The sequence below is a fragment of the Manacus candei genome, unplaced genomic scaffold (assembly GCF_025592945.1).
Source record: "Manacus candei isolate 608988 ecotype Guabito, Panama unplaced genomic scaffold, ASM2559294v1 h1tg000070l, whole genome shotgun sequence".
NCBI lineage: Eukaryota > Metazoa > Chordata > Aves > Passeriformes > Pipridae > Manacus > Manacus candei.
This window is the reverse complement of record NW_026138118.1, coordinates 1,702,701-1,730,000: the sequence shown is the minus strand read 5'-3', so window position 1 is coordinate 1,730,000 and position 27,300 is coordinate 1,702,701. Positions and strand designations below refer to the sequence as shown.

Genomic DNA, 27,300 nt, shown 5'->3' with positions numbered 1-27,300 from the left:
CTTCCCACCTGGAACGCTCCCCAGGTACAGGGACGCCCGGGAGTCTGCACGAGCTGATTGTTGCCAGCTCACTGACAGAAACCCCTACAGAATTTGCACTTCAAAGACCTGCCCCAAAGAGCATCTGCACCCACCTGGCTGAGGTTGAAGGTCATTATGCTGTTGTCATCATAGAGCAGGATGTTTATGGTATCTAAGGCCCACGTACTTTCAGCCAGCAGCCCGGACTTCAGAGACATCATCACTCTCCAGGCTTCAGGAGTTCCTGTAACATAAACACATGATACTTTAGCTCCTGGAGTTTAAAAACAAAAAGGAGATACTTGATACTGCTTTTTGGACCCGTGAAGAGCAGAGCCTGGTTAAGATGATGCACAGACTGCGTGTACCAGCAATCTGCCCGCAGGCAATGCCAAAATGAGGGCTGAAAATACGATTAACGTGCAAAAATACAGCTTTTTCAAAGCCAGCAGAGCCCTTCTGCTTGGCAGGACTGTACCAAAGGGTCAAGGCAGGAAAGCAGGGGTTTCCTCACCGATATCTTTTGCTGTTAGCCGCCTCCTCTGCTTCAACACAGGTTGCGTGGCTTCTACTGATCCCGGCGGGAAGGTGATGTCTCGTCGGATCATGGGAGGCTGGACAGCTGCTGGTGTTACGTGTGAGGCAGGAACAGGTGGTCCTGCCTTCTGCATCTTCATCCCCGAGTGCAGGAATGGAGATTTACTCGGAGAAGTGCGATTCTCCAGAGGTCTGGGCAGAGGTGCTGGGCTGGATACCTGAGGAATGTGATTCTGCATGCTGGGGGGGGTCTGGTAGTTAGACTGGGGGGGCCTGGTCATTGGGGGCACGGGGGCAGAGGGACCATAAGGAGGTTGCCTGTTCCCGTGGGAAGGCCATGGTCCCTCGTGGTTGACCCTCTGGTCTGAATGCAGAATTTCATCTGTTCGAGTCACTCCGTGATAGGCGGGGCCCTGGGGCGCGGAGCCCGTGCTCGGCCGGTTGGGGAAGCTGTACCCCATCTCATTGCGCCCCTGCCACATGGCCCCTTGCTGGGGACCCTCCGGAGCGGACTGGATGGGACCACCCATCATCTGAGGAGGCATGTTCTGCTGAGCATTGGAGCCCGGGGGAGCCGAGACCCTGTCTCTGCCGAATTGGAAGGGGAACTGGTTCTGCGGCCCTCCGGCGGCTCGGCGGTCGGCAGCGGGGTAGGTGCTCCCATACTGGTTATACAGGTCCTGCTGGGGGGATGGCTGTGCAGGAGGCTGCTGGCTGGGCTGCTGGGGCTGTGCTGGAGGCAGCTGCTGCTGGGTCTGGCCCTGCCCGGCGCTGTAGGGGACGTTGTACATCTCCCCTTCGTGGCGCTTGGCGGGGAGGCCGTAGCTCCCGTCCATCGGCCGCTTGTAGTTCTGCGGGGAGGAGAAAGGCATTGACAACGTGAGATCGGAAATTCAGGAAGGACTGTTTCACTGAAAGGGTTGTCAGGCATTGCAGGAGCTGCCCAGGGAGCTGGTGGAGTCCCCATCCCTGGAGATGTCCAAGGACATGGCACTCGGTGCTCTGGGCTGGGTGACGAGGTGGGGATCAGGCACAGGTTGGACTTGATGATCTCAGAGGTCTTTTCCAACCTCTACTGGTTTATTGGTATTCTGTGAAACAAAGAACCCAAACCTCACTGGGGAGAGTCCTCAGAGCCAGAGGATCTGGCCTGTGGCATGGCCTGGGAGAGGCTTTGTCTCATTGCTGGCCATATCCAACATGAAGCTGGATCAGTCATTCCCTTCCACAAGCCAAGGCCAATTCCTTGTGGCTGGCTGGGTAGTTTCCTTGTGGATTCTACAAGGATGCCTTGGGGGCAGGAGTCTGCCCACAGAAAGGACTTTCCTGCAGGAAAGACTCAGCTCTACAATGAATTCACCACAAACCAAACCAGGCACCAGTACTTGCTTCCTTCCACATCCAGGAATTTAATCAGACCCTAATTCTTTTATATTTCCCAGGTTTCTGCTGAAGCATCAAACAAAATGTATTAAAAACTGTTCTACTTCCTGCTTCTTCCTTTCCTGTGCATTTCAAAACACACTGCTGAAAGGAGCAAGAATGATTCTCCCCCCTCATTCTTTTAAGTGCAAATGGAGAAAACAGTCAACGGTGGAGACAAAATTAAAATCCAGGATCTCTCTCGCCTCCAAGGTCTGTGCTGGAGCTGCTGTAGAGGCGATTCAGACACTCCACGGTCATGACTGGCTTCAGATGGAGCTCTAGGGCTTCAAAGATGACAAGTTCCAGAGTAACTCGAACTCTTGGCTCCGAGCCCCGTGGCTCTGGTTGCAGAGCCAAACAGCAGAGCAGTTGGAATTATTCTTAGCACAGCTCACTGAGTGCCCTCTCTATACTCTCCTAAAGCAGAGGACTTAAAATTATCAGGAAAACATTATGGGTCCTGGCATGGATACAAAGAGCAAGTCATATGTAAGGATTATGGGAAGGGATATATGTTCATTCAAACTGTCCTGAAAGAAACCTGATGGGTTTGGGAACAGTGAGGAGGAGGCAGCTGGGCAACGGAGTCTGAAGCCTCTGGCTGCAGGCTCAGAAAGGGATAGACAAAGAAAAATCCTCTGGGTTGTGCAGAATGATCCACCTGAAGCAGCTCCCCAGAACGATCCAGGAGCTACTCCAAATAAACTCATCACTTGGACCAAAGGTGTTAGAGAAACAGGACTGTGTTCAGAAAGTTCCAGAGGGGCAGAGGTGCCCAGCAAAGCTTCCTCATCTCCTGCTGCCTGACCAGGGTGTGCAAACAACCTCCATTCTAAGAACACTGTCTTGCTAACACGACACTGGGAATGCTAATTAAAACTTCTTTAAATGGTTTGCAATTTATACAGCCTCCTGTATAAGGCCAGGCTGGATGGGGCTTGGAGCAACCTGGTCTGGTGGAAGGTGTCCCTGCCCATGGCAGGGGGTTGGAATGAGATGAGCTTTAAGGTCCCTTCCAACCCAAACCACTGTGGGATTCTCTGATAAGGTATTTAATTCTACACATTCATAAAGCAACCAGCGGGTTTTCATCTCCTTTCTTCACGAAGTTCACAGATAAAAATTCTTATGTCTCTCAGCTGAACAAACCAGAAACCCTGGGATCCCTTACCTGCTGCTGCTGCTGATACATGGTGGTTTGCTGGCTTGGGAAGGGGCTACCCGAGGATGTGCCTTGAGTGGAGAATTGATTGCCATAGGAATCATGTCTGCAGAAGAAACAGATGCATTAATTGTCGCTGTCAGAGCCTCAGAGCTCTCTCACTGGGAAGGGCAACACCCCCCACAGACCTTTGCTGCTGCTGCTGCTGCTGTGGGTAGCGGCTGGGAGAGTACATCCCCGACTCCGGGGTGGAAGGCATGATGTTTGGCTGCGGAGTTCCCGTTCCCAAGTTGCCCTCAGGTCCCATGCCGGGCTCCGTCCTACACGGAAACAAGAGAGAAAAACCCCCACACATTCACTTAGATTCCCCCCTTGGCTCCTCCAATGATCAGCAAAGTCACAGCAGTGAAGAGCAAGGGGTGATCACCCACGAGGCACCTCAGGATGCCTCCAGGTTCCAGTACCCACCTCACTCTGTCGTAAGGACCTCCGTAGGAATAGTGCTGCCGCTGTCCCATGGCCATGTTACCCATCCCTGGGCCTGCAGCACGGTTGTAAGGGTCACCCATACCACTGTTGGGGCCCTGCCCTGAGGACATGAAGGGATCGCTTCCTGGAGCTGGAATAACCGAGAGAAGAAACAATTAGTGTGGCCACCACTGCCTCAAAAAGTTAAACCCCCTTCTCTGGGGAAGAAGGGGCAAGCAGAAGGTTTCCTACAGCACATTCCAGAGTGCAGCCAGCTAACAGGGATTAGTACTCAAGGAGAAAGTGGAGAAAACACCAGGACTTGCTCACCTTTCCTCATACCACTGTAAGGATCTTTATTTGGCTCGTAAGACATGCGACCCATCATGTCAGAGGTATTCATGCTGGGCTGGTACCCTGGATTTGGAGTCATGGAGTTCCGTTTCTGGAACGTAGGATCACTGCCATCTGCAAAGGCATCCTGAAGGCCCACGGAGTTACTCCTGGTTCAAGAAAAAAACCCCACAAACACCAGGTTACAGAGGTCCACGGAGCTCCTTGGGATAGTTTTCCTCACGTGCTGCCTCTCAGGTGTTGCTATCCCCTAGAAGGACCACAGTCCTGCTCCCCTAGAGTCATGAGGAACTGCCTTTCTTCAACAGTGTCCTCTGACTCCACCTCCAAATTAATGAATATTGACACACAATGGTCCTGCGAGCCACGAACGAGGGAGCAGAGCAATGGAGTCCCACCAAAACAGGCAGTCAAGACCCCAGCCCCTTGCAGTGATGGCCAGAGGTGACCCCACGTTCACAGCTCCCACCCAGCAGTGGAGGAGGGAGCGATGGTTCCCTACCTGATGCCTGGCAAAGGGGGCATCTGACTGTGTGGCGTCGATGCCGGAGTTGGTGGCTTCAAGTCTCCTCCTTCTGCCATGGAGCTGCTGGTGGACTGAGGTGTCTGAGGACCCTGCATGGAGCCTGAACCCGCTGCAAGAGGAGAAACGTGGTGTGAGCAGCTTTAGCCCCCGGGGATGCAACCCAGGACCTCCCAGAACATCAGCCCCAAGAACAGAGAGCCCTTGAAGGAAGAGACAGGTGAAATGTGGCCAAAAAAGTACAAGGAGCTCAATGTTTCAAGGACAGGCTGGGACAGGCTTCCTGGAAGAACCACGTACAGAGAACACGTTCCTTCTCACAGAATCTCAGAATATGCTGAGTTGGAAGGATCACCGAGTCCAACCCTCAGCACTGCACAGGACCACCCCCAGGAGTCACACCATGTGCCTGAGAGTTTCATCCAAACACTCCTTGAGCTCTGTCAGGCCTGGTGCTGTGACCACTGCCCTGTGCCTCATTCTTAACCACACTCCCTTTTACACGTGGTGCCACCACCATGGCACTGTGTGGTGCCTCCCAAGCTATCCCATCGGAGGCTGATGCTCTGGAGTGCACCATGTGGCAGGAATATAGTGTTTCCTGGCAAGGAACCCCTGACATGTCACACCCTCACATCCTTTCCACCCGGGAGGGTGGTGGGTTTGAGCCCCTCTCCTGGAAGCCTCAGGAACCTTCCTAGAGATGGAAACCCCGGGACATCAGCTGAAGCCACCAAGTAACTCTGAACAAGGCTGCTCTGCCCTTCCAGAGGGGTTAATTCACGCGCCACTCCCAAGGATTCCTGGAACAGGGAATGCCAGAGATGCCGGATCTTTTCACTGAACGACAAAACCCGTCCAGCAAGTTCCCTGCAAGGTCCCTGCCTCCCTGCTCCACGCTCCAGTGAGCTTTCATCAAACATCCCAGGCTGTGTGTAATCCAGCTGTGCCGTGAGCTCGAGGAGCTCCGCTGGCCCTGGATCGCTGTGACAGTGTCAGCTCAGGTTCAGCCGCTCCTCGCAGCTGGCAGGAGCTGAACTCTTAATTAATGTTTCCATTAGTTACCGTCCCCAGCACCCGATATCCCTCAGCTCCAGCCCTGCTGGTTGATGAGTCATTTCAGCTATTCATTAAAATCCTCCGAGGTCACGTCCAGGGCATGTTTGTTTACACCCCACCTTCCTGGCACCCTGTCCTCAACTCCGTGACTCCCTCCCAGCACGGGGAGGTCTCGGAGAGAAGGAAGGGCAGCGGGAGCTCAGCGGGGAGTTTCATTCATGGGCCCTCCTTCGCTCCACTCGCTTCCCCCCAGGAATTCACTCCCGGCTCCGTTTGTGCTGCTGGCACCGGCAGGAAGAGGCCCCGAGACATTCCCTGCGTCGCTGCCATTTGGTGTTTGTCCCCACCTCCCGCCGTCCCTCCCACTCACAAGTTTACACACAGTTGGAGCGGGGCCAGTTCCACGCTCTGGGAATTAAAACCCAGCGAGGACTGGTGGTGCCTCCTCCCCCTCCAGGGACAGGCTGTGTCTGCGAGCAGGAACCCTGGAAGGTTTTCAGGAAACCCGAGTGCCCATGAGGCAATTCCCGATCCCTCCCAGCCGATCCCTCCCAGCCACCGGTCTCTGTGAACACTTCTGGGGTTTGAGGGGTGGGAGGGACACTGCCCGGGAAGAGCTCCGGCACCCCTGCAGCCTCAGAAAGTGGTTAATGGATAACTCATTCCCAAAGTTCTGCAGGAGTTAATTTGGCAGAAATGAAGAGGAAGCCAATGCCAACAGGTTGTAAAGTCTGCAGGGAGAGCAAACCACGTCTGTGTGGGACAGCAGAGCCTTTCAGCCTTTCTGATGGGCCTTCAAAATGTCCCACTGTTGTCCACTGGGTTTATAAACAGGGAATTATTCTCTATCCAGGTGATTCCTTGGAGACAGCACTGTGTGTGTGAGTCTGGAGGACACTGGGCCCTGGAAATGCAGTGTCCACTGGGACTCAGTATTCCAAGGCTCTTCAGCCTGGAGCTGGGGTTGAGTAATTTGTGTTGTGCCCTACACCCCAGTTCCTGCTGATCCAGGAGAGCAAGAGAGAGGAAGAAAAGGAAAGTGAAAGAGGAGCATGGACACACTGAGTGATTCAACTTAAAGGATCAGAGCAGCCAGCCAAGCTTCAGTGCTGCCTCTGCATATTCCCAGTTGTAGGAGTCTGGAGCAAGACAGCTGGAGAGAACAGTCTAAATCGGAAATACAGCTGAGTCCTCTCATGGCAGGAATCAAACGTGCACAGTTTGGGACACCAGCCCTGCAAATTCCTTCTGCTGATGTGCTGAAGCTCAGCCCAGGAGGCAGAGCCAGGCAGGACCTTCACATGCCATCACATTAGCTAAAACAAAATAAAAACTGATGCACCACCTAATCCACCCTGACACACACCTAGAGCTACACCAAGTCTTAAGTGGTTTTCTTAAACTCTCAGCTCTCTCCAAACAAACTCCAAATGCTCTTAACATCTTTGTTCTGCTGCCTCAGGGGGGTAAGAAAGAGCTTTTGGAAAGAAAGTAGGGATGGGTTTGTGGTATAGTTCAGGCAGAACTCAGAAACCACTTTGGACAGAAGTTCAGCCTAATGGCACAGAAGTTGCTTTATCTTGCAGAACACACCAAGGATGAAGCTCCACTGGGACAGGTTTCCTGGCCAGTGACAAGACATGATATAGTTCTTTAAAAAAGCAACATTCTGAAAGGAGAGAGAAAGGTAGTGGCCAACAGAATACTGGGACAAGCCAATCAAGGGTTTAGCAGCACTGGGACAACTGCAGTACAATCCAAACAGGTTCATTATTCCACTCCTCAGGAGCCAGACAAAGATGGTGCCAAGTGTCAGAACCAAAAAGGTAATTTTTTTTGCAAACATTATAGGAACTTCAAAGCACACCAAGTTTTTTATTTCACCTACATGAGCAGGCTCCTGACCAGAAAAGGCATCTGAAGGTTTTTAGTTATAAGGCAAACTGGAAAACTCAAGCTTAAAGAAGGGTTGGCAAGTTCAGCAGCAATTCAAGCAATGAACTCAATGCAAATGAGACAGAAAGGATCAGACTTTCCAAAGACCAAAGAGTACAACATGCAAGGCTGGCCTGGATGTCTTCCTTTTTTTTTTTTTTTTTTTTTGGTTTAACAAAATCTGAATTGAACATTATGCTTAAATATGCAGAAACTGGAGAACCCCATCGAACCTGAAACAACAGAAGTTGTTCATTTTAAAGGGCTTGATTCCTAAAGTATCCAACTTGTAGAAGGCCTACAGTGCTCTCTGTGCACAAAGCCTCAGAAGGTCCTCCCCGACTCCTGCTGAAGGCAGAAAGAAGGAATTCCTGAGGAAGGTGAGTTCACACCCACATCCAGCTTCTTCTCCCAGAAGGTACCACTGGCATGGTCAAAACCAGCCCAACCTTTCCAGCAAGTCCCCAAAGCTGAGCAGTCACACAAGGGCTGCTGTTGGAATATGCAGGGGTCACCCTGAAGGGAAAACTCCAGACCTCTCTCTCCACCAGATTCTCCTCAGGCAGAGATGTAGCAAAAAACAAGAGAGGTGTGTGTAGATGTTTTTAGGTTTTCCTTTATCTTAAAACTTCAGTACAGAGGTTGGACACATGAAACCTGAACTATTCTGAGAGTCTCAACTTACTCCCAATTTCATTCACTCCCACATTACCAAAGTATTTATTCTACACAACCAGAGAACATCTGGGGGCTTTGTGGAAGTTTGGACCCACAGCACATGGGGTGGGGTGCGCAGTGCCAAAGATCCTCCAGTTCACACATCCACTGCACACCTTAAACCAGTGTCTGAACTCACCTGGAGATGGAGGCTGTATCTTAGTCTGAGACTTCTTTGAATCAGCAGCTGCAAAGATATCAGGAGGGGGGTCTTCTCCTCGCTCAATCTTGCACTCGAAGGCATAGAGACACTGGATGTACTGCTTCTTCAAGGAACTGGCTGCACTGCTGGACGTGCCCACGTTGAGATTTGTGGCCAGCTCGCGCCATTTCTTGTTCTTGTTGACCTGCACAACCAAACAGGAGGCTCTGAGATCAAAATCCCAGCTACTTCTCCTCCCAAGAAATTTTCTGGGGAGAAATCGACACTTCCCAGTTCACACAAGGGAAGCAACAGGGGCCAAACTCATCTTCATCACCTACAGAAAACTTTTCTAACAGGGACAGACTGCAAATCAAACTAGTCATGAGGTCAGCTAACAGCCAGATGCAAAGACAGTGTCACCAATCTTTGCACTGGACAAAGGGGAAAAAAAAAAAAGGGGTTGAAATGAGTCTCACCACAGATTGTTCTCAACCAAGACAATGGGAGAGCTAAGCTCACTTAGAGGATGCTGGGTTTTATTTAGGGAAACAAACATGGCTAAATGGGAATTCATGGCTTACCTCTGGCTACAAACTACCTCTGAAGGGCAGCAGTCCCCTGGCTGTGGACACTCACCTGAGTCAATCCTCCAATCTCCTTCACGGAGATGTAGAGCCGGTAAAGGTCCAAGGGTTTCCTGCCCACTGCCGGGAGGTTGGTCATTCCCATGGCCTTCTCCTCGGTGAAGGCCAGGTAACGATCCACCCACAGCTTCCTCTCGGGCTCCCCACCCAGCTCGTAGAGTTTGGTGATCTTCTCATTGGTTGTAGTAGAGGAACTGGACTTCTAGGAGAAGGAAAGAGATATCAGGGCTGAGCAGCGCAAGAGCACCTCTTTCACACCCGAGATGGTTTCAAAAAGCAGGCAGGTAAGAGCTCAAAGTGCTGCTGTTGTGTTGGGAACAGATTTATGTTAGACTTATGCTTGCTTCAGATCAACATCAGGCAAGGATTAATCAGTAAAGGCATCCAAAAGCACAGGCCAGGACAGAATAGCCCTGATTTGTGGCTTCTGGCATCTCCCAGCCCAAGAGCATTCAAGTCCTTGTTTGCCATAAATAAGAAAGGCAGATTCCAGAATACAGGAGCAGAAGTGAGAGATCTCCTGGATCTTCCTGCAGGCTGCTGCTGGCACAGGGATCAAACCTGTAGAGCATTTATTCTCCCTCAAGTAGCAAAGGAGGAGACGGGCTCAGAAACTGCTTTTTTGGTGGTTCTTTTGAAACTGGTAGCAGCAATGCAAAGAAAAACACTCCCTGAAGAACTTGTTTGCATCCCTCTTCTGGCTTTAATACAGGATTAGTAAGAGGTTTGTTTGTGAAACAACTAACACTGCAGTGTACCACGTCCCAGCTGAGGGGTGAGAGCTGACTCGCTCCCAGCCCACACCAGCAACAAACCCGGGTTTGTTTATGCTGCTTTTGGCAGTTTCACTGTGGCAGGTGATAATTTCTAATACTGAATTGTTTTACAGGTGAAATCAATGACTCCCAAAGGACTGGGAAACGCTTCCCTTCATTTCTCACACTTACTAGATAGATGCACTGCTCAACCCAAGTGAACATGCAGTGGGGGTTTTATTTCCCTGGATGCCGGAGAGGATGGGAGACATTAAAAACAAAACCCAAAACATTTTACCTTTGACTTGGATTCTGCTTTTGGCGTCCCATCTGCCTTGTTGTTCATTTTAGTTGCAGGTGTTAATTTGACATCCCCAAGTCCCATCATTTCAGGGCTTGCTGCCATCCCTGGGGAGTTAAAAGGAAACCTTTAACACTGATTTTCAACCCAGTGCAATGGAATCAATGAAATCCTAAAGCCCTGGCTTACCTGCAGAGTTGTTGGCCATATTCCCACCCATGGGGTAGGGTGGGCCCTGGGGGTTTATCATGCCAGCCATACTGTTAATTCCCTGTCCATAAGGAGGTCCAGTGCCCATCATGCCCCCTTGATTCATGTTGGGATAACCAGGAGGCCTAGAGAAGGCAAGGAAGAAACAGACACTTAGTCCACATATTAAGCATTAAGATCTTGCCCTCTAAGGAAGCAGCTTTGCTAAAAGCAGCCTCTGGGGCAGGATAAAGAGCACAACGCCCAGTCAGACAACAAATATATCCACCAGCTTCGGGGGAACCCAATTTAGAAGCACATTCATGGCTCTCATGGCATTGGGAAGGCCACACACACCTACTCTGAAATGGGCAATAAATTAAAAAAAAAACACCACAGAAAACAGTACAAAGTTCAGAGCTGAATTCCAGCTCCTTTCCCACAGCTGCTCATCAAGGCCCTAAAAGGAAGAAGTTCCCTACACTGGACAAGCAATGCCTTGGATCAGACAGCTGGGTGGCTGCTGGATTTAGGGGCTGCACCACACACGCAGCATCTCCTCGTGGAACAGAGGAGATCAGGATTTAAAAAAGCCAAAACAGCTGAAGAGATCCCAGAGTTAAATAATTTCAGCGACAATCATTAAAAATCCCCCGAGCATGCCATAAATGATGCATAAAATCATGGGATGGTTTGGGGTGGAAAAGACCTTAAAGATCATTTAGTCACAACTCCCTGCCCTGGGCAGGGACACCTTCCACTAGCCCAGGTTGCTCCAAGCCCTGTCCAACCTGGCCTTGGACACTGCCAGGGATGGGGCAGCCACAGCTTCTCTGGGCATTCCAACACGCTGCTTGTCCAAGTTTTATGCTCTCCCTTTTCAACACTTGAGCCTGACCACAACAACGTCTCCAGGAAGGACAAACCTTCACGGGAGCTCATTCCAGCATCACCCCAAATTTGGGTTGTTCCACACACACCTTCAAAAGCCAGCTCTGACACAGGGGAGGGACTTTTACGGGGGGGAATCTCCCTCCTCACCTGTTCTGGATGGAGTTGGCAGCAGCGTGCATGGCAGCAGCAGCTGCCTCTTGTGCTTTGCGGTTCATCCCGGCGGGCGGGGGGCACATCCCTGTGCCCACCTGGGGGGGCATGTTTGCCATGTTGGGTCCATAGGGCCTGTTCCCCATGGCTGCATGGCTCATCCTGCCCGGGGGGAGCCCGCTGTACGGGGGCACACCAGTCTGCCCGTGCATCTGGCTCCCTGCTCCCATGGGGTTCATGCTTCCTCCCATGCCCGGGCTGGGGTAGTTGGCATTGGACATGGCATTGTAGTTTGGCTGCCTGGGATAACCTCCTGAGGAGATAAAAAAAAAGGAGGGGAAGGCAACATCACTCAACTAGTTAAGTTTATGAATCACCATAAAAATCTTCTATCAGCAAATATTTAAAGATCACTAACAGAGATGAGGGGGAGTGTTCACACCTCAACACGAAGTCAAAGTACTTGGATATAAGCCACATAAAATGTGTTTTGACATAGCCAAGCAACAACATCGATTCAGAAGCTGCCTGAAACTCTCCCAAACCTCAACCCAGCACAGTGAGCCAAATGGCCCAGGACAGGATGCAAAAACCCTCATTTAACCCTTTCCAAAACAGGCAACACTCCATTTTCTTCCTCTCCAAAGAGAACTCGCCCTTTGTCACTATTACATAGGATGCACAACCTGCAAGTTTTTAAACAAGGAGAAAGGATCCTACATTTAGAAATAAAACTATTCCTGAAAGCAACATATTCCATCAACCTCAGCAGGAACAAAGCACAGCTCCTCCCAGCTCATGAGGAGCATGCTGGTTTCCATCACCCACACACTAAGAGGAGACAAATCAAAACATTTATCACAGAATCATGGAATGGTTTGGGTTGGAAGGGACCTTAAAGATCAGTAAGTTCCACCTCTCTGCCACAGGCAGGGACACCTTCCACTAGACCAGGTTGCTCGGGGCTCCATCCAGCCTGGACTTGAACACTTCCAGGGATGGACTTAAACAACTTGGGACTTCAAAGACAAGATGTTAAGGATAGAGAGAGGCCTTTGCTGAGCTCAGTTCCCACCTTGAGGTCCGTACTGCCCACCCTGGGGTCCGTAGCTTCCCATGGAGTTCTGCTGGTACGGCCCCATCCCGGCGTGCATCTGGCCCCCGGAGGACTGCCGGGGGGATAAGGCTGAGCCGGGCTGGGGGGAGCTGTACTGGGGCATCTGAGGGTTCCTCTGCATGTAACCTGCACACAGGGGAATGGAGCAAACTGTTAGTGCAAAGCATCCACAGGTGCCACTGGACATACATGTTTCTAAGGAAAGTAACGCCCAGGACTAACAAAATCCTTCCAGCAACAGCCTGGACGGGTTTTAGTGCTTGCATTAAGGAGTCGGTGTTATCTGAGCAGGTAACAGATCCAATTTCCTGTTTTGGCCAGAAATAACCCTCAGTGTCACAGCAGAAGCCAGTGAGGCTCTGCAAATCCTGGGGGCTTCTTGGTGGTGGTTTCTGTTTGCTTGTTTGTTTTCTCCTGGTGACAACTGTGCACCTTCAGCCAGGAGAGCTGAAATTTTTTTCAGGCATTTCCCCCCCAAAGAAATCTTATTCTCTTAGAGGGAAAAGCCCCACAATATTGTTGCAAGCACCCCTTGTTTTGAAACTTAAAAGTCACTGGAAGTTGGGCAAGAACATGCACAGAAAAACATGTTGAAAAGCCAGAGAAAACATCTTCCAAGCCAAAACACCAGCTTGGATAGAACATTTAGAGGCCAAACAACCAGCAACAACAATAATTTACTGTAAGCTGCCTCAACACCCAGATGTTATAAACCTGGGGCAGCTTTTAAATGCTCTCTCAGCACAGAATTCATGTCACCAGGCCAGGTGGTTTGTAGTTACACATCTGGTTGTACCATTACAGCTGTTAGGTTGTGTCACACACCTCGATCCTGGGCGATGCTGGACTGGTTCATGGAAGGATGCAGGATGGTGTCCGACTGGCCGCTGGGCGGTCGGGGTGGCATCTGATTGCCTGTGCCACAAACAGGAGAGTGCTCATCACAAACTGCACACCACAAACCCAGCAGGCACCAGAGCTAAATCCCAGAACCCCTAACAACTCCAGGAGAAGGGGATGTTGGGCCACAGCGAGGGGAAACAAAAGCGAGATCGGTCGCGTTAACCCAGCGAAATGACACCGGTGGTTTACCAGCCATCCCACCCATCCTTGAGGAGCTACAGACATCCCAAAGCAAATAAACGAGCTCAGTGGGCCTCAGTAACCACACAGTGCTGACACTGGGCAGTTCCTCCCCACTGGGCACTGTAATTCAAGTGCCAGGCAGCGTTACCTGGTACTGCAGCAGGTGAGAGTGGCCCAGAGCGGGACTGAGCAACACTGGCTGGAGATCCAACTGGGGATGGGGAGGGTCCTCTGATGCCTGGCAGGTGAGGAGAGGTATGTGGCGAGAAAGGAGACTGAGCTGGGTTACTCTGCTCTCCTTGACTGCTGGAAATCCCTGATGTGCTTACGCCAGGGCTCAGGGCTCCTTCGGTACCCATGGGCAGATCATCTATGGAACCAGACAGGTCCTGCAAGGCACAGAGAAACACATCAGGCTAGAATACAAAGACATGGGACTGTTCTCTCACATCCCACTAAGGAAGAGCGTTTCTCCCTTAGGCATGTTACAAACAGAAATCAATGAACTCAGTTCTTGTTACTGTCAGCACCAGAGGCTGCTGCAGACTGAGGTAACTGCCAGACGTGTCTTATCCTGCTGCCTGTCTGAACCCGGGAGTTCCTGGGTTGCTTTGCTGATGGTCCAAACAACTGGCTAATTTTCCTACTTGCTTTATTTTAAATTCAGTTTAGAGGTGGGAAATTAAAGAATGCATCAACAGTACACGTAACACTGCAAACACAGGAGACAGTCCATGTGATCGTGGCTTGGAAGAGAAACGTGGCTCAGCCTCTGAAAGACAGAAAACTCCTGCCTCACCATAATTAATTCATAAACCTCCTATGAGCTGGGAAACTACTCACTTGAGATGGATAAAAACAAACTAAACAGAGATTTAAAAGAAAACCATAAAATACTCTTCAGGGTTCCCGCTTCCCTTTCTTCAAAGACAGCAAAAATTAGCAGTTACTGTATCAACCTCTAAAGTTCAGCTTTTCTTGAAGGCAAGGCTAGAAAACACCCGTCCTCCTGCATGTATCCACCTTGGGAGAAGCAAAGCACAAAAAGCCTGAGAGAGCTGAAACCTCCAATTGCCACAGCAGCAAAGTGACAGCATCAAAATTCAGCTGGCAAGTGCGAGAACGGGGATAATTCCAAGAAGATGATGTGCAGATCCAACATGCCCAGTTGTACTGTCTGGCTGATAACAAGGTGCATCAGCTGTTCAGGCTTGGCCTGCAGTGAATGAGTCAGGAACAGCCCGAGCCAGAGGAAGTGGTGGCGTATTTGAACAGAAAGCTGGGAAGTTGTAACTATTCCAGTGATTAGATAAAATCTCTGCCAGAGGTTCAAAGGATCACTGGCAGGTGAAGAAGTGGGAGACCAAAGCTTACCAGGACTTCACCTGTCCTTCCTAAGCCTTCCAGAGTAATCAACCCTGGATCAGAAAGATCCTGGGCTGAGCCCTGAAGGTATCTGAGATCATCTGCCCCTGCAGAGAATTCAGCTGAGCAGCACCAACAGAGCCCAAGTCATTTAAAACCTCACACAGAAAGGCTGAGCCAACTGATAAATCACTTGGACACCCCGGTCTCATTTACACTGACTGGACAATTCCTGGTTCAGCAGCAGTTCAGGTGACGTCTTCCCAGCTCCAGCAGTGCAGGAGGACCTGGGACACAAGATACTGCAGCTTATCAGGCTCTGGAAGCAGAGCTATCACTCCTAATACCTGTCTGCCAGGTGATGTGTGGAGAGGCTCTCACAGCACATCCCTGTCATCCCAAGCTGGTGAACAACACGTCACCACATCCCAGGAAGAGGATGTTACAGAGTGAAAGTGGAGTGGAGTTACAGAAGAATAAAAACCAACTTGGGAGACACCCAACCACCTCACCACACCTGTGGGACAGTGACATTCAGGACAGAGGGGAGAGCTGGGCATCAGCACCACACTCAGCTGCTGTAGTGGGGAAATCTCCTCTACTTTAGTGGAATTTAATCAAAATGCTTCTAACAAATGCTACACTGGAGCTGAAACCCCCAGTCACTCAGTGGGATGACTTAGTTCATGCATGTCCCCCCTCCCCTTCCATCACTGTTTCTGTTGGAGAGCTCATTTCCTGCACCACAGTCTCAGAGGTATATTTGCTTACTGCTCAAGTATTATCTTCCTGAGGAAATAAAAAAAAAAAGCTTTGTTTTATCTCAATGAAAGCTAAAAAACTGCAGAAAAAGCCTAAAAATAGTGTCTGAGATCTCTTGCAATTTTCACTGCTTTCCTATTGTAGCATCAAAAGCACTGCTCCTTCATGCAGCTATTTGGGCAGTTTTCCCTGGACAACTTTGATAAGTCCCACATTCCTACTGCAGAAACCATCTGAAGTGGGAGTAAAGAGACATTATTTCCAATATTTTGCATTAAAAAGCATCAACCAACACAAACAATCAAGACACAAAACACTCCTCTCCCTGAGATCCACTGCATCAAACTGCAGCCACCAGTACAAGACACACAATGAGATTCCCCTCAGAGTCAATTAAGGGATCAGAATGTCCAGAAACAAGTCAGCCCAGCCTAAAACTGGGTGAAAATACTGGTATGTCCCTTAAATGCATTAAGGTAGTTTTAGTCTGAATCACCAAATGCATCCAAAGACTGTTTTCCTCATCACTGAAATGAAGTTGGAGGCCAGACCCATTTGCAGCTTTAAAATCCCCACCACCACGAGCTGATGTGGTGTGGAATTTCAGAGCAGCTAAATCTTGGGAGCAGAGGGGCAGAGCCCAGAGCTGTGGAGGTGAGGGATTTTTAGGCTCAAAGGAAAAAAAAACCCACATAAATGTACACCTGAGACAAATACTGGCATGAAAGGACAGACACAGAGCGAGTGTGCAAAGTGAAACGTGAGTTTCCTTCCTTTATCAGGAGTGTAAGTGCTTTTCCAAGAGGCAAGAGGGAAGGCTTTGGATGGAAGGACCTCAGGATGTGTGGAGGTCACTGTCTGCTCCATGGTCTGAGCAATATTCATACATGAACTGGGCAGACTAAGAGGGCAAGACTTGGTAATGCCAGACATGAAAATATCTGCAAGACATAAAATGAAGTAACATTAAAAACTCTTTGAAAATTAACTCCTAAATAACTAGATAATGATCTTTAAAGCTGATGTCTTTGACCATTCTATGCATCAAAGCCTAAATCACTGAAAAACATCCAGTTTTAATTAAGCAGGTGAATACTGGGTGGGTTTTGTGAGAGTGAGGGCCCCTCTGCATTGCTGACATACCATCAGGGACCCCACAGAGGAACAGCAGACCTTTAGCTGTGGATCAGATTCTCAGATTATTGGTTTAAATGAGTTAGAAGTAAATTACACATCCCCCTTTCATGGCTGTTAAGACAGGAGATGAAACACAACCATAAAAATCAAGTAACTCATAAAGTGACTTTCACCTCTAAAAATCTGTTAAGTTTTGTGAATTCCAACAATAAAGTCATTTTCCAGCAAAGAAGGGCTCTGCCAGCAGAGCAGCATTTTCTGAGTGTGTTATTCAGGACTGAGTTTCTCAGAAGGGAAACTCCTGCAAGGGGAAGGAGCAAACAGGGACTGGAATGTCTGAGTGCAAGCAGCTCATCAGCGAGGAGCTGGTTTCCTCCTATCAAGTTATCTCAGGACACCAAGCATCAAGGTTTTAACTAAACCTAAAGGACACCCCCCAGCTCTGATATCCCCAAACCAGGGGAAAACAAAATCTCTCCAACTCTCTACAACCTGTTTTAAAGGCAGAGAAGCCTTAAAAAAACCCAAACCTCATGGAAATAATGGAGACCTGCTGCTGCTGCCGTGGGTTCTGGATGAAGCCCAAGAGGAGAGGGCCTGGGAGGTTTTATTTGCCTCCCACGGAGCATCAGGAGGAGACCTGGAAAGACACAGCAGCAGCAGGAGAAGGGCTCTCCCCTTCCCTCCTCCCCCAGCACAGCCAACAGAGCTGAGACAGGAGGTGAGGCTCGGCAGCAGTAACTCTGCCAACTCGGAGGAAACGTCAGGGTCTGGAGAATTTCCTCACGTGTTTCCAATGTGTTTTTTATGCATTTTATTGCTCATCTGCCATGCAGATCAAAAACGCTGGAGGGATTCCAACTATTTCACACAGAATCTCACACTCCAGGCTGGCTGCAGCCCCAAAAGCCTGAGTTTCTTCGCTTGAAATACTGCCCAGTGTTATTTTGGGATGTGACCCGATAGCGGAAGCCCACGGGGACCCTGGAACGATAACCCTTCCAGCTGCGACTGGATGCCCGAGCCTGGCCGGTGCCAGCACGGCTCTGTCAGTGCTGCTGACAAACAAGGGCTCGGCAGCAACACCTCCCTTTTCACACCACAACAAACCCAGGCCTGGAATGGCACAATCTGGTACCCAGGGGAAGGGGGCAGGGGAGTTCATCTATCCTGGCACGGCCGAGGCGAGGGAGCCGGGGCTGGTTCGTGCTGGAAACAGCCGGGGGTTCTTTTATCTGACAAGAGGAACCACCACCCCACTATCTGATAGGAGCTTGTTTGTTAAACAAACAGAAAGATGAAACAACGAGAAATGCTTAAGATCAAGGTAATAAAATCCCAGAGGAGAAGAGAGATTCAAGGCTCCTCCGCTCCGGCCCATCCCACTTGCCTGGAAGAGCAGGAAGACTGACCAGAAAGCAAATGGAATAGCCTCCCCTGCCCATTCCCCGGCCTCTGCACGTGGGAAGTGTGGGGGAAGAGGGAAGGAGCTCAGGCAGGGTGGAATGATCCAGCACTATCAGATCACCAGACAGCACTCAAGGAAATTATGGTCTGGAGATGAGCATGTGGTGCAGCTTATAAATTCTGTAAGGCCAGTTATTTCCATAAAGATGCTCACAAGCAAGACCAGAGAACAATGGATAAATGTATTCCCCCATTCTTTCTGAAAGGGAAAAGGCCTCTTTATTCTTCTAATTGAAATGCCCACTTTCTATTACAAGTTCTTTCTCTCTGCAGTTGCTTTCCCACTGACTCAAGAACTACCAATACCTAAAAATCACAATCTTGTCCCTTCCTTCCCCCTTTATTTCCACACCCAAAATATCTCAGTTCTTTCCATCACAACAATTACACAGCTGACTGGCAGGATCTCCCTGCTATTTTGGGGACATGGATAGACTCGTTCCTGCTCAGCAGCACAGGTAACTGAATCCTGCACCTCACGCTCCACAAAGCACTGTCTCCCAGCACTGAGCAGCCTGGAGACCTCCCCGTGCTCCACTCACACCACACACCCACAGCACATCCAAGAGGACACCTGGCAAAGCCAACCTGAGGTTTTCACAGATGTGACAGACCAGGATGTCTTTCCAATGTCTTTCCCTCACCACACTGAGAACTTTCTGGCAACACTCTGTTCCCCCGTGCTCTGTCCCCTGCCATACTTTGAGAAGAGTGGGGTAGAACCCAAAACCACGTATTTTTAAAGCTGTCAGTTTACCTGTTACTGATTTTGTGCTCATACACGTGTGGGAAACATGTCCATCCACATTCCCAAGCTGCCCAAGATGACTAAAGACTAATCAAATATAACCAAAGCCCAGCAACATGAGCTGGTGACCCCTGACCGTGCAGAGTTTCCTCCACTGCCACGTGGCTCTTACCCCTTACTCTGTGACAAGCCAAAAAGCTTGGTTTTAAATTTAACAGGGAAGGACGACTTTGTCCTGGCATAAAAACCAGGGAATTCCCAGAAGGAAGCTCACTGCCACGCCAGCACAAGCTGCCCACTACACTTCCATGTTTTATGGAACTCTGTAAATTCATGGCCTTGCCTCTTCTCTTACATCCCACTTCAAAACGGGACAAGATCAGCAATCAGAAGGAACAAAGGGATTTATTTATGCAATTAAATCACTGGGTTTGGCCCCTTGGATACATCCCTGGAAGCTCAACCTCTAATGTGAGCAAGGGTGATGTGGGGCAACAAGAAACCAGACAGTTCTCAGGTTCTGCAAGAGAAAAAAAGAAAAAAAAACAAGATCCTGGTACAAAACTGAGGGTGCCACAAGGACCTTCGAGTCCTTATGTGCCACTTACTCATCCACGCAGTCCTTGGGGAGAGGAAATAAGTGCTAGACTTTACAACTTCAAGGGGAAAACACCTGCCCACTAAAACAAATATGAGGGAGGCAACACTAGCAAGGCTTCAGCCTGTGCTACAGGGTCCATATTCCCTTCCCTTCCGAGGAGTTTCAGCTCCTCTCAGGCACCAGCGCTGACAATCACAAACCTAAGATGGGGACTGGAACATGCCAGGAGAGACTCGTGCAGTTTCCCTGCTCCAAAAAAGAAGCTGGAAAGCTCATTCTTCCAGGCTGGCTTTAGACAAACTGGGAGAAGCTGCAGGCTCGAGCTGCACTGCAGGGAAAGGAGCATTCGGAGAGGAGGCTGTCGGGAGGAGGGGCTCGGTGGCACACGAGGAATTTCTCTCTGACTGCAAAAATAAGCTGCTGTTCTAATCCAGCTCAGTAAATCCAGGTGAGTCTGGTCTGCTGGCAGAGAGCAGGTACAAAATAAAGCAGGGAGGAGGACAGAGGGAAGTGCTGCTGGCTTTACTACATTCCTGCAACGGGAGCCTTGCGGAACAGCCAGCGCTGCTACCGCAGCAGCCATTGATTTTTCAGAGGTCGATACTCCACTCCCACAGATCTACTCAGCAGGAGCTTTAATCACATCTCCTGCTCCTACCCTGTGCCACCCCTCCTTCTCTTCTCCCTCCAAATAAAATAAAATAAAATAAAACATATTTTAAAAAAAAAAAAAAAAGGAAGGCAAGAGGGTTTTCCACCCTCTCCGAGCACTGAGCAGACTGAAAAAATATCTCATCTTCTCGGTCTTCGGAGAGCGGAGATTCAGAGCTGTAGTTGCAGCACAAAGTAGGGAAGGAGTAACGTGATTCATCCACAGAACAAGATGTCGCTGAAGGGAAAGCCTGCCATGTGGAAGGCCAGCATTCCCACCCGGAGAGCGCTGGGTGCTGAGCTCTTCCGCGGGAGCCCGGGAGATGCAACAGCAAAAATGGACAGAAGAGTTTCCATTTAACCCTTTGGAGGCTGCTCAGCTGCTAAAAGCACTCCCAGCTTTATCCACACGTTGATACAACATCAAATATCCGAGGCAGCAGGTAAATGCCGAATTTTGCTTGGCAGAGCAGCGTCACTTCAGCTATCCCAGAGGTTGTCCCATCCATCCAGAAGGGAAAGGATAAAACCTCCAGCTCCCACAGCAACACTGACCCCAAAACAAGCTGCAGGAACGAAGCAGGAGGATCCCAGGCACAACAAGTAGCAACATGGCAGCAGGACCAGAGGATGCTCTTACTGGTTTTCTGGACGGTGTGGGGATTAAGGAACCTACAAGTCAATCCCATCGTTTGGAAAGGTTGGTCTTGGGAAGGCAAGTGCAGGAGGGAAACTAGTACAGGCCTCAGCTGACAAAACCACAACCCATTTATTCAAAGAGCTTTTGTTTTCCTTCCAGAGGTTTTTAAGTCTCCTCCTTCAGTCTGAAGACAAACCCCAGATCACATAAAACACGGAATCACGGAAGAGGCAGGAAGCAACCCTCTCGTTGCCAGCCATGAGGATATTCCCATTCCCCAGAAGTGCTTCTCTGAAAAGCTCTTTCCAGAGGAACACATCCCCTGATGTGTTCCACACATTTGGACTCCAAAGCATTTAGTCATCCCAGCATGTGACTGTGCCACCAAAGCCAACCACCCGAGTCAGGGTGGGCAAAGAGGTGCAGCAAAGGCAGGAGGCTGAAATGATTACAGAATTAAAAAGGCCCCTGTTCATCCAACACTTTGGATTTTAAGATAAATAAGCTTTTAGTATTCTCATCTGCCTCTGAGACAATTAGCAGTGATGCAACTAATTTCTGAAAAAGCGGAAGGAAGGAAGGTTTTAGGAGAGAACAAGATTTCTAAGGTCTCAGGTATTTGCAAGCCTGATGAATCCTGGTGGTTCTCTCACTGGAAGGTGTCTCTGCCCGTGGGTGGAACAAGATGAGCTTTAAGGTCCCTTCCAACCCAAACCATTCTATGATTCTAAGAGAGAGCTGGAAGCTGGCAGCTCCTTCCCAAAGCCTGTCACACCTGTGGGGAGGCAGTGATGGAGCAACATGGCTGAGCCCCAGACCCTGGAGCATCTCCAGAGAAACCACTTCCCATCAAGAACCTTTCTGTAATGCCATCCTTACACCCAGGTACTGCTGAGCCATGTGGGATGGAGACACCAGAGACACGACTGGAAAGAATCAAGGAAATTCCCCTCTCACTCTGGCTCTGAGCAGGGAGTGTGTACAGGAAGAGGTAAAATATCCATGGAAACCTGGCCCATGGGTCTGACGTCTGCCCGGTGCTCCCCCTTCAGGGTCAGAATGCCAAAAACAGTCAATTCCTAGAGCTGTCACTTTTTGTCATTTCAGGAAATTAAACCTTTTTTTTTTTTTCCTTTAAATAAAGGTTTCTGTTTTCCTGTGTAAGACCTGACTCAAAACTGTAATAAAAGCCAACCATAAAACTCCTCCTCCAATACCAGGACTGGTTTGGAATCCTGGCATGACCCATCCAAGCCCATCCTGGCTGCGGGAAGGGCATGGGGGCAGCTGAAGCCTTGGGTCCCTGCCATGCCCCACATTTGGGCACCACGTGGAAAGAGTTTTCTCCATGACATTTATGATCCCACTCGTCTCCAAGACAAATCAATCCTGCACGCCAGAAGGATATTAAGAGGGAAATGATTCCTGTAGAGCAAAAGCTCTACAGTGGCAGTGCTTAAACACTGTGTTAAACACCTTTATTACCCCTGCAACCGCTCCACGCAGCAGATGGAGGTCACACCAACACAGACTCTCCCTCCCCAGCACGGGGTGGGACCTCTGGCAGGGTTAAGTTTTGATGGAAAGGGAAGAGGACGAGGATCATAAGCCCAACATCAGACTGACAAGCGGCTTCCGTGCCTTTTAAAGGGTCTCCAATGACACCGAGTCAGCAGCAAAAAGGAAGTGAAAAAATGATTTCCCAGCCCCACAAGGAGGAGAGCAGAAGCAGAGGGGTCACCCTGTGAGGCCTGAGCTCCGGCCATGGCGCAGGAGCAGCTCGGGATCCTCAGGAGCAGCTCGGGATCCTCAGGAGCAGCTCGGGATCCTCAGGAGCAGCTCGGGATCCTCAGGAGCAGCTCGGGATCCTCAGGAGCAGCTCGGGATCCTGCGGCTGCGGCGGCGCAGGGGACGCGTGTGACGGAGCACAGACCATTGTTCGGGATCCAAGAGCAGGACTGGTCATCCTACAGCAATTTCCTGCTGCAGCACTGACCTGCCTAATCACTGTGGCAGGGCCTGGAACAAGGGTAAAAGAACAGGAGCCTGTTCTGCGCCGAGGGAGCTGCCGAGGGAGCTGCCGCCCGCTCCGGGGATCACCGGCTCTGCTTCCAGCTGGGTGGGAATCGCTGGGAAGCAAAGGAAGGGCTGGGGGCTCGGGGAATCTGTGCGAGGCGTGCAGGCAGGAAGCAGAGCTGAGCTGCTCACGACCAGAATAGAAACAGGAAACGAGCCCGGCATCGAGCATAGCGCAGCTCCTGCATCAGCGGCTCCGGCACAGCTCCGGGGGGATGCTCGCTGCTGGAGAAGGGGACAGGCTCCAGGCAGTGCAGTGTGGGGTGGGGAGTTCCCCCCCTGAACACCCTTCAGACCCAGAGGAAGGGGTGGGAGAGGAGAAAACTGCCACATGGACACACAGCAAAGCATCCCCGGGGCGGGTCGCAGGCGTGGAACTGGAGTGGCCAGGGTGGAAGGTCAGGGTGGCTCTGGAGCAGCACCCTGTGCTCTCCACTATTAGAGAAATGTAAAAAATTGGGGGGGGAAAAAAAAAAAAGGCACAGCCTCCTCAAGAAACCACGCAATGGTGGCCACAGTCACACACTCAAAAAAATCTTGGGCAGAGGATCACTGACCAGGGAAAACCACATTTTTAACTACCCCATCACTGTAACTCGGATAAAAACTGTTCAGATCAGCATAGACTGGAATGCAGGGATATCTACCACCAAAGTTTCGGGTCTTGTGCTCCTGGGGGAAGCCTCGAGGTGCAGGTGGGTTTATCTGCATATCCACTGTGCTGCCCAGGCCCCACAGCACTGCCCTGCTTTGAAATGCACACACGGCTAATCCCTCTCCTAAGGCAAGCAATAAGACAAGCTCAAAAGGCCAAATACAAACCAAACAGAAGCAGGAAGTCCCATATGGAAAGAGAAAAAAGGAGAGGGAAAAAAAAAAAAATAAAAGGCTTGAAGTGACCAGCAGATTCAACTATAAAAGGTTCTTTCTCCCTTTCTCCTGAAAAAAATTGTCAAAATTATTCATTTTAAGCTCAAAGAACAGGCTGCTCCTCCCTCCCTCCACAGCAGCTCTGAGACAGTTTTTTGCTGCATTTCAGCCTGTTGCATTGATTATTTCCAGGTCAGGGGACGCAGCTGACAGAGCTCAACTTTATTCCACTTCAAGCACTCCCAGAGCACAAGCTGAAATGACCAGTTGTTAAGAATGGAAAATTCAAATTGTGCTTCCGTGACAACCTCCAGGGTCCAAATTCAGTAACTACTTGACTTAGAAAGGAAGAGATAATCAAACCAAAACCACCCCACAACTGCTGGGGATATTCACAGACAGGCTCTGCCAAAACTCTGCAGCCTCATTCCTCTCCCCTCCCCACAAATCCCAGTTTTGTTAAATCCACACTGCAAAGACCCAAGACCAAAAGGCAAGTTTGGAAGTCAAGCATGGATCAGGAATGTTTTCAGTCGGTTACAATCCTTTTCTGCCACTGACAAGACACTTTCCAGATTTAAAGTCAGACACGAACCAAAGTGAAACACCACTAATAAACCAAACAGTTTTCCAATAGTGCAAAAAATCAAAATACTGAAGTTGAAAGTATTCCTGCTCTACAACAAGATGAATATAAACTGCCCAGAACACGGATGGGGTTTCTCCCTCGGGATATCCAGTACACTGACCAAACTAAGGACACTCTGGGCAGGGAATTCTGAAACTTTAGCCCAAGCTGTCCTAGTTTGCTGCCACAAAAATCCAAACATAACTTTGCAGAGTCAGGACCTCCAAAACCACGCCAGTATCTGCCTTCCTGGTTTGGCTGTATGTCCCACCCCAAGCAAAAACCTTTCCTACTGAAATGCTGAAACAATACCTCTCACACCAGTTTTGGGCTCCACACGTAGGAAAACTTCACTGAAGAAATCCCAGAAGCTCCAGTGAAAAGTAAATATAAGCCAGTGGACACAGATTTGCTTCAAAAATGGTTTTAGGGGCCAACTTGGAAGTTCAAACACCACAAACACCGACCTGTGGCTGGGAAGGAATGAACAGCCTGGTGGGCACCACTGCCTCCACCCCTCATCCACCTCAAAGCCACCAGGAACTTGCCCCCAACTCCTTCAAAGCCATCAGACAGAGACTGGGGCAAAGTAACATCTGTTCCACGTTCCACAGGGAGATACAAAATCCCTCCCAACAATCCTAAAACTCCAAAGAACTTTGCGGCAGAACCGACCCGCAATCCAAACCCAAACGGATGCTCCAGCACCCAATTTGCTTCTCCCAGACTTGCTGCCAGCACCTTCCGTGGCTGAAGGTAGGTAATAGCTGGAAATGTTTGACTCTTTCAGCCTCAGAACCCAAACTTCAAACGGTGAAGACACCGGATAAACTGGATACGAACTCGCCAGGAGGAATTTTTCTGCTAAGGAGAAGAGACTTGGGAATCTCCTGGGAGAAACAGTTTTATCCTAAGGATGACTATTCCTCTGTTACACCCAGACACAAAAGACTGCACTTCACTTCTCCTGTGCAATTGCAATCTAAGTTTAGTTTGGCTGCAATCCTGGCAGAGGCTCCCTTGGGAAGCAGTGAATTTTACATAGAAATTCCTCACCTTGCCTGCTACAGGAAGGAAGAACAACCAGGACACTCACAGGGATGCTATTCCTCTTTAAAAGCCATCAGAGAGCTCATATGAGCTCAGGAGGAAGTTTAGTTAGTGGCACAAAAATCATCACTGGGAAGGGATTTCGAAGCCCCCACCCAGAACAATCAACGTGACATTCCTCAGGCCCCTCCTGACAAAGCCACGGGAGCTGAACAACTTGACAATGGCCCTGCCAGGAGATCACCACCTCCTGAAAGGGTGATGGATCAGCCAAAGAAATATTCCCCCTTTATTGTTTAGAATTCCAAAGTGAACACTGATCTACAATATCAACGTGTAAAGGCCAGAGCCTCACAAAGGCATTGGGTACATAAATTTAATACTTTCCAAGGACCCAAAAAGCAGGAACCTCCCTTTTCCTGCTGGGGGTTGATATATGTTTCATTAAAGATGATGCATGGCATGATTTGCCCTGATTCCAAGATTCCCAGTGAGCAATTCCACAGTGCCCACCGAGGCTTGGAAAAGGGCTCAGAACTAGGAAAAAAAAAAAATAAAAGCCCACAAACTAACTCTGCTTCTGTAAGTCATCCATGATGGCAAAAGAGGGATCTAGGAATCCTCCTGAGCAGGATAAAACCTTCTAAACCAGACAGACTGAGCAATATCAGGAAGATAAAAAGAAATTGATGGTGCACTTCCACGGAGCTCTTGTGTTCCTGAGCATCCCCAGGCCAAACTTTGTGCAGGAGATTGATCACTGAAAACAAGGAGTTGGCTTCCAGCATCCCTTTTAACCACCCCACAGCATCCCTGTCTGAGGCCCTTCTCAGTTGGTGGCTGCTCTTGTCCTACAGGATCCAAACAAGGTGACAAGGAATTATGGAACAAGTACAAGAAAAAGAGTGATTTTTCTGCAGGAAGCCTCCTTTTTTTGAGTTTTGCCTACCAAGAAAGAAAAGGCCCAAAAATACACCAGCAAGCTAAAGACTGCTGGATTTCTCAAATGCAAATTATTTGGTGACAAGGCCAGGAAAACCACATATTCCCTCATTTCTGGGTTCCTCCACTCTTGAAGCAGAGATGAATTCCTTTTCTTAGACTGCTAGGGAGAAGGGACAACTTGAAAAGGACCAAATATATTTAACCACAAGGTATAAAACAAACTCCCACTTGGTGCTGAGCAGGAGCCACTTCTGCAAAGCAGAGCTACAAATTCCTATAATCCAAGGCAGGGGGATCAGTAGGGTTCAGGAAGGCTCCATCAACAATGCCACTGAACAGGACTTCCCACCGTTCCAAGCTACAGCAATTTCTTCAATTACTTCACTTCACTTTTCCTACGTTCCTCGCCAGAAGATGGGTCACATGGAAGAACTTGTGGAGAGGCAGAGTGGAAAGAAACATGCTATTTAAAAAGATTTTTTTTTTCCCCCAGGCCTCAGAACAAATTAAATCTTTGTAATCAGGGTCCAAAAGGCAAAAAAAAAAAAAAATAAAAGAGAGGGAAGAAAACGGCAACAACCCACAACTACTCCCATTAGGTGGTCAGAACTAGAATCACTCTGTATTTTGGGTGACAATTTGTACCCACAATCCAAAGGAATTATTTCAAGGGGCTCACAACAAAGCTGTTCTCATTGCTGGGAGCAAAAATAACTTGGTTATGCACACAGCTCACTCCTCTGGCCAATCCAACTGCAGCTCCAAACACTGATTTAGCCAGTGGTTAAATAAAAAAATAAAAGCTCACTCACTTCCTACTGGGTAGAATTCATGCAACCAGTAAAATCGGAACTCAGCAGCTCCAAACTTTTCCTCCA

At 49.5% G+C, this 27,300-nt stretch overlaps 3 protein-coding genes across 4 annotated transcripts in view; 2 read left to right on the top strand and 1 right to left on the bottom strand.

The window, feature by feature from the left end:
- Positions 1-27,300, top strand: part of UBXN11 (UBX domain protein 11) — a 283,062-nt gene that overhangs the window by 76,161 nt on the left and 179,601 nt on the right. The window lies entirely within an intron of this gene.
- Positions 1-27,300, top strand: part of GPATCH3 (G-patch domain containing 3) — a 200,690-nt gene that overhangs the window by 46,456 nt on the left and 126,934 nt on the right. The gene's annotated exons all lie outside the window — the stretch shown is intronic.
- ARID1A (AT-rich interaction domain 1A) overlaps positions 1-27,300 on the bottom strand; it is a 57,955-nt gene that overhangs the window by 3,362 nt on the left and 27,293 nt on the right. Inside the window, exons 5-19 of one of the 2 annotated variants that reach the window (XM_051807079.1) lie at positions 13,631-13,871; positions 13,222-13,311; positions 12,355-12,522; positions 11,277-11,592; positions 10,236-10,381; positions 10,044-10,153; positions 8,983-9,192; positions 8,341-8,548; positions 4,470-4,602; positions 3,944-4,116; positions 3,614-3,764; positions 3,334-3,465; positions 3,155-3,251; positions 536-1,409; positions 135-265 (exon numbers count right to left, since the gene is read on the bottom strand). In XM_051807079.1, coding sequence (XP_051663039.1) covers positions 135-265; positions 536-1,409; positions 3,155-3,251; positions 3,334-3,465; positions 3,614-3,764; positions 3,944-4,116; positions 4,470-4,602; positions 8,341-8,548; positions 8,983-9,192; positions 10,044-10,153; positions 10,236-10,381; positions 11,277-11,592; positions 12,355-12,522; positions 13,222-13,311; positions 13,631-13,871 — 3,180 coding nt within the window. The remainder of the gene's footprint in view (positions 1-134; positions 266-535; positions 1,410-3,154; positions 3,252-3,333; positions 3,466-3,613; positions 3,765-3,943; positions 4,117-4,469; positions 4,603-8,340; positions 8,549-8,982; positions 9,193-10,043; positions 10,154-10,235; positions 10,382-11,276; positions 11,593-12,354; positions 12,523-13,221; positions 13,312-13,630; positions 13,872-27,300) is intronic. The other variant, XM_051807080.1, reaches the window with a different exon arrangement.